Source organism: Penaeus chinensis, chromosome 9 (assembly GCF_019202785.1).
Source record: "Penaeus chinensis breed Huanghai No. 1 chromosome 9, ASM1920278v2, whole genome shotgun sequence".
Lineage (NCBI taxonomy): Eukaryota > Metazoa > Arthropoda > Malacostraca > Decapoda > Penaeidae > Penaeus > Penaeus chinensis.
In genome coordinates, this window is record NC_061827.1 from 31687827 (window position 1) to 31695326 (window position 7500).

The 7500-nt window shown below is 29.6% G+C and overlaps 1 protein-coding gene across 1 annotated transcript in view; it reads right to left on the reverse strand.

Annotated features, from left to right (window-relative positions):
* Nucleotides 1–7500, reverse strand: part of LOC125028743 (ATP-binding cassette sub-family C member 5-like) — a 45550-nt gene that overhangs the window by 36839 nt on the left and 1211 nt on the right. Inside the window, exons 2-7 of the mRNA XM_047618225.1 lie at nt 4646–4742; nt 4209–4477; nt 3843–4019; nt 3355–3513; nt 2322–2381; nt 1003–1062 (exon numbers count right to left, since the gene is read on the reverse strand). Of these exons, the coding sequence (XP_047474181.1) occupies nt 1003–1062; nt 2322–2381; nt 3355–3513; nt 3843–4019; nt 4209–4477; nt 4646–4702 (782 nt within the window). The 5' untranslated portion in view covers nt 4703–4742. The remainder of the gene's footprint in view (nt 1–1002; nt 1063–2321; nt 2382–3354; nt 3514–3842; nt 4020–4208; nt 4478–4645; nt 4743–7500) is intronic.

A 7500-nucleotide genomic window follows, 5' to 3' on the forward strand; every position in this document is an offset into this window, starting at 1 on the left:
CTATTTTTACATACATCTTACATGTTATTTCAACTTTAAGAAGTCATAAATACAGTCCACAAAAGCAGCACCAAAGCCTTTATTTGCCTTAATGTTACTCAAATAATAATACTATCATTGCAGGTGCAGTTGCATCAACAATCACATTTACCATTTACAACAGCAAATCAGTATGTATTGCTAAAAAATAATGTAATTAAAACCAGTCTTCCCTGACATTCGAAGCAAAGACTATTCAGAGATTGGTAAGTTTGACAGAAACTATAAATGGGGAAAATGGCAAATATTTTCAAGATATTATTGATCAAAATATAAATATATATATATAAGATATATATATATAATTATATATAATATATATAAAATAATATATATAAATATATAATATATATAAAAAATATATAATATATATATTATTATATTACAATTCATACAGAAAAAAATACACATAAGAAGTATTATATAATATTTTATCCCTCATCCTCCTGCAAAAAGATGATTTAGACCTTTTATATCCAAATAAATACGACAACTCTGGATGAAAACAATGGCTTGGTCATCATAAAATTGAAAAGTTTTTAGAGTCCTACCCATTTAGAAAATCAACAAATAAAACAAAACAGAAGAGAACCCTTTGCACTGCGGACCACCAAAAGAAAAAGAAAAGAAAAAATTGATCAGCTGGAAGGAATCTTAAAGAAAATACTATACAAAAATATAAACCACTGCAAACAAGTCTTTAAAAAAATAATAATAACAAATAACATAACATAAGAAGAACAATAATTAATACATTGGAATGAGTGAAAATATCTTAACTTAAATGTTAAATGTTTTTATGTTACAGAAAATTATTTAAAAAAAAAAAAAAAAAAAAAAAGTTTAATATTTTTATTTTCTTGCACTGAGTTGTAGACTACTTAGAGAGATGACATGTAATCTTTGCAAAGAAAACAAATCAAATTATAATACAAATCAAACGTCAAAAGAAAATAACATTACAAAGGGGAGGCATAGTGTTCGCGTGTTCCTGGCCTACAAGCCATGCACCTGGCAGAGCTGCTGCTCACATAAAAATAGTGTCAGAATTTTGGGCCATGTGATTGCTGTGAAGCAACCAGATTCAAGGAATTATTAAGCAAACGTTAAATGACTCACAATAATAGCATTTCAAAAGAGATGATCCAGAAAAGAATTTTAAATGTTGCATTCCATAACAATTTGTTTTTTTCCCCCACTAGTCAATCTACCATGATTGGATGGATCTTAAGAGAATTAAACCAAACAAGGCAATAGGTAAAAGTAGGAAAACCAAAAGAAACAGGCAGATCCAGGGTCCATACCAAGAGAGAGCTATTCAGTTTGGCTATATGCACAAGAGATTCTGGTAACAATGTTACTTAGACAGGTAGATGGATACAAAAGGACAATGAGAATACAAAGACCATTTCAAAGTATTTTCAAAGGCTAATTATCATAAATTTAATAAACATCTAATTCAGTCTAGAAAGTAAAGGATGCCATAAGGCCAATGTTTCTAGAAATCATATACCAAGGTGGGAAAGATAAAGAACTGGATCTTAAGCAAAATGTGGAGTACAATGTTCTTTGGTTGGAAAAAAGATTAGGAAATGATCACAAACAGAGTGATGAAAACAATAAATGAAATAAAAAGGAGAATGGATCAGCTTGGAATAAGATTGTAAGACAAAAATCAAATAAGCGTGATCAATTGCAGAATAATAAATATAATGAGCTAAAAACATGTACATCTATAGATTCAGAAAGAAAAAATTGATCAGCTGGAAGGAATCTTAAAGAAAATACTATACAAAAATATAAACCACTGCAAACAAGTCTTTAAAAAAATAATAATAACAAAAATGTTTAAAATAATTAATAATAATAATAACAAAAATGTTTAAAATAATTAATAATAATAATAACAAAAATGTTTAAAATAATTAATAATAATAATAACAAAAATGTTTAAAATAATTAATAATAATAATAACAAAAATGTTTAAAATAATTAATAATAATAATAACAAAAATGTTTAAAATAATTAATAATAATAATAACAAATAACATAACATAAGAAGAACAATAATTAATACATTGGAATGAGTGAAAATATCTTAACTTAAATGTTAAATGTTTTTATGTTACAGAAAATTATTTAAAAAAAAAAAAAAAAGTTTAATATTTTTATTTTTCTTGCACTGAGTTGTAGACTACTTAGAGAGATGACATGTAATCTTTGCAAAGAAAACAAATCAAATTATAATACAAATCAAACGTCAAAAGAAAATAACATTACAAAGGGGAGGCATAGTGTTCGCGTGTTCCTGGCCTACAAGCCATGCACCTGGCAGAGCTGCTGCTCACATAAAAATAGTGTCAGAATTTTGGGCCATGTGATTGCTGTGAAGCAACCAGATTCAAGGAATTATTAAGCATAAGTTAACTGACTCACTAATAATAGCATTTCAAAAGAGATGATCCAGAAAAGAATTTTAAATGTTGCATTCCATAACAATTTGTTTTTTTCCCCCACTAGTCAATCTACCATGATTGGATGGATCTTAAGAGAATTAAACCAAACAAGGCAATAGGTAAAAGTAGGAAAACCAAAAGAAACAGGCAGATGCCAGGGTCCATACCAAGAGAGAGCTATTCAGTTTGGCTATATGCACAAGAGATTCTGGTAACAATGTTACTTAGACAGGTAGATGGATACAAAAGGACAATGAGAATACAAAGACCATTTCAAAGTATTTTCAAAGGCTAATTATCATAAATTTAATAAACATCTAATTCAGTCTAGAAAGTAAAGGATGCCATAAGGCCAATGTTTCTAGAAATCATATACCAAGGTGGGAAAGATAAAGAACTGGATCTTAAGCAAAATGTGGAGTACAATGTTCTTTGGTTGGAAAAAAGATTAGGAAATGATCACAAACAGAGTGATGAAAACAATAAATGAAATAAAAAGGAGAATGGATCAGCTTGGAATAAGATTGTAAGACAAAAATCAAATAAGCGTGATCAATTGCAGAATAATAAATATAATGAGCTAAAAACATGTACATCTATAGATTCAGAAAGAAAAAATTGATCAGCTGGAAGGAATCTTAAAGAAAATACTATACAAAAATATAAACCACTGCAAACAAGTCTTTAAAAAATAATAATATCAAAAATAAAAATAAAATAAAAAGTAAAATCAAATGAATCCATAGCCATCAATATCATAAATAAATAAGTTCAGGAAGAGTTAAATAAAAAAAAACTTAACATAAAAAAATAAATCTAAATCAAGTAAAACACATAAAAAGGAATGTGTAAATTACCTGTCAGTATTGTAGTCACACATATCATACTTTGAGCAGATGGGGACATCCTCCTCTTTCAATCCTTTCTTGTATGCTTTCCACATGAGACTAGTGATCCAGGAGTATGAGACAAAGCCATACAGACCAGTGGAGTCTATAGGCATTTCATCTTTTTCCCTGGATTAAAGCAATAAATTAGGTGTCTTAGATAATAGTAACTCCCCACAATATAACATTTTCCAAATCGGTATTCACAATTTGATTAAATATCTTGTGGCAAGGAAACAAATGCCAAAAAATTATATTACAAAATACATATATATATATATATATATATATATATATATATATATATATATATATATATATATATATATATAAAATCAGGTTTTACTTTTAGTTTTTACCTCTAGCTTTAAATACTAATGATAAATAACATTCATCTTTATCTACACCATTTTTCATACAAGTTCATTCTAATGAATTGCAGTTTAAAATCAACTTACGCTGAAGATTTTCTGACTGGTTTAAAATGCTTCAACGAAGGCTGGTATTTTGAAAACGAATGACTTCTCTCGTATTTCACAGCAACTTCATCATACCGCTCATATCGAAGATCACGGGCAATGGCAGCTTCATTAAGTGAAAATCCACGCTCTAAAGTGCATTCCATACCCATGTATCTGGAATATAGTTATGTTCACAGTCACATCTTGGCCTCAGTGCTCTAAAAATAGAGATCTACATACAAATGAAATGAGAAAACAAAGAAAATATTTTAATTATTAGACAGATGCAACATACAAACCAGTATCAAAATTTATATAATTTGAAATATATCAAGTATAAACATAATATAAGCAAAAACTCACCCTTCATCTAGAGCATCATCAATATCTTGATCTATATCTGCCTCATCATCACTGTAAGAAGAATTATCATCAGCACTGTAAGATGCATCACCATGCACCAGTGACTCTGATATTGGAAGATCTGCCTCCTCTGCTGGCGGTAGAAAAGCTACTCTTACAGCATTTTCCGTGATCACTTTTGGGTCAGCATTAGCCTGAGTGCCAGACTCAATCAAAGGCACAGCTTCATTCTCCTCTTCTTGATTAGGCTGACTTAGAGTTTCTTTGTGCTGTAGAGTTTAAGTTACAATTAATTTATTTTTTCATACAATATTCATATTCCCTATTCCAAATCATTTTATACATTTAACCATTATTAAGAAAATTTTATCTTCCAAACATTAGTGAAATCCAAATCATTCTAATAACAGTATTCTACATTACTATTCAAAACTTACTTCTTCTTGTGTTTCTTCATCATGAGAACCAGGTGTGTTATTCTCTGTTGGATCCATCTTATGAAAGTGTTGTGGTCTCTCTTTTCATTTGGGATACCTTTTATCAGAACAAAAAGATGGTTATGATAAAACACGCTAAAATATACACCTTTGTACAATTTAAAAAAAACAAATAAAACAGAAATATGCATATCTAGTATTTTGCCTACAAGAAAGATGAGTGACTAAGAGTAGTACTAGTAGTAGTAGTAGAAAACATTGCATCATGGAACCATAAAGTATTCAAGGTCATTACACACCTAACCAACAATGTGACTTGAATTTTATTATATACAAAAGCACTTTTATCCCTAGTGAACTTGAGATTTCATATGTAACAGATCTCTTTTGCAACCATCAAATATTTTCACATAATCATTCTCCTTGTGGTGCTTACAAATTTGGCAGGGAGCAAAATATAAATATAAAGAGAATACTGAAAACAATTTTAGAGCCAATTCTGGCCACTATTTTACAATTTGGAAAGAAGGAAATTTTGATTTCCATTAACAAAAAAATAATCAAGTTGTTTGCTTTAAGAAATTACTAATTGTGCAATTTCATCATGCAAATAGCATTTATACATTGCACATTATGGCTAACTATTTATTGTTTGACACTCTGCAGAATGGCTATGTGCAAGGTGATGTGACAGTCATTTATCACTTTTAGATAGTATGAAAACTCAAAGAAGTCCATTGGTGGGGTTTGCCTGATATTTTTGACTGTTGCATCTTACAAGTATATTCTCTGACTAGAGCTCTACAAAGACAAAGAAAATTAAGGTAATAACTATAAAGAACATACAAGACAACACCAGCAGCTATAAAATACAATCTGCAAAAAAATAAAAGTAAGGACACTATTGCTTATCAAACTCTGTGAATCAATGCCTATATGGCCAAATCCACCAATGCCGTGGTTCGTGAAAAAACTTTTCATGGCCTGTACATCTAGAACATCACCAGGTCACTGTATGCAACTGTGTGTCTCATATAATCCATCAATGCTTGAATATGGTTTACACTATATATATGTCAATGTGGGAGAAAATTAAGGTAATAACTATAAAGAACATACAAGACAACACCAGCAGCTATAAAATACAATCTGCAAAAAAATAAAAGTAAGGACACTATTGCTTATCAAACTCTGTGAATCAATGCCTATATGGCCAAATCCACCAATGCCGTGGTTCGTGAAAAAACTTTTCATGGCCTGTACATCTAGAACATCACCAGGTCACTGTATGCAACTGTGTGTCTCATATAATCCATCAATGCTTGAATATGGTTTACACTATATATATGTCAATGTTTCCTGTAATATCACAATATATATATATTGTGGTGGTTGGTAGATATACCATGTGTACAGAAGGAAAACATTCTTATCATCCTTCTAACTATTATAGAGACAGAAGTCTATGGCCTCCATTAGAGGTCTGCATTACCCACATCATTGTACATTTTGCCATAGATTCCTGCATGTGTTGAATCCACAGATGCAAGAGAGTTAAGGTCAGTATCAACCTCTTCAAGATGGTATCAGCAGATTAATGAACATGCCATTCATGGTGTTCATCTACTCTGTACAACAATGTCCTTTGGTTGGAAAAAAGGTTAGGAAATGATCACAAACAGAACTTGTAGATAAAAAGAATGCTTAATTATAAGGTCTCATTTTAATGATACCATCCAGCAAAGACAATATATTTCTAAAACAATAGAGTACAATAGTGATTACCTAATACATTTTTATATAATTCATCTCCCCATAAGTCTTATAGATTTAGCTCTAGTAACCATCATACTGACAATTATAGTTTCAGAAAGTAAAATCAATCATCCCTATTGCTCAGAATTACTGTCTACCATAATAATAATTGGCAAGATAATGGGTTATGGATGTTTCTGTCATTATAAATATATTCATAATAAATCACAAGAATTATAGGTCACTGTATCTTCAAGGTTAATGTTATGTACTATCATACATATAAATATTCATTAACAATATCTTATGGTAATACCTATATATTATTTAAAAAAAACACTTAAATTTTTTTTTTGTAAATATGTAATAACTACCTTCTGTATAAAAGAAAATGCAAAAAAAAGGTAACACTAGGTAGCTTTCTTGTGTATGCTTCAATTAATTTAGTATTACATATCAAAGGCTAATAATAATATACATATACTTGGGGAAAATGAAATATAATAAGCTTTGGTCTTCCCATCAAGAAACAAGAAGAAAAAGATCTAAAAAATATAAAAAAGTGGTGGCTGATATAAGAAAATCTCATGATTTTCTGTGGATTAGGTGTGATACTGACAGTACCGTGAAAATACAAATAAAGAAATAGCTGATAGTCTCTCACATTTCATATAATAATATTATTTAATAAACATTTTAAATAATTAATTTAACCCAATGTCTGCATGTTTATACACTGGTCCCAGTAGATCTTTTAAAAATTACAGATGGCTCCACATGTGCTCAGCCAGCAAGGAGTCTATCAGTTGGCTATTGAATGCGCTTGATTTCCCCATTCCTTGAATTTGTGGGAAAATGTGTTTTTCTTTCCAGTACTATTAATATTGACATTCTTATTGATTTCATTATCATAAAATTAATTAAATATTAATAACATTAAAGGCAATAAAATAATAGACATCTATGTGTAATGACAGTACACGAACTTTTATTATAGTAGGCATGGCATTGTGGTCTTGCCACCCATGCTGATTGATTTAATATTTCTAATGTATTTTGTTGAGTGATTATATGACAACTGGTTTGCTTGTAATTAAAAT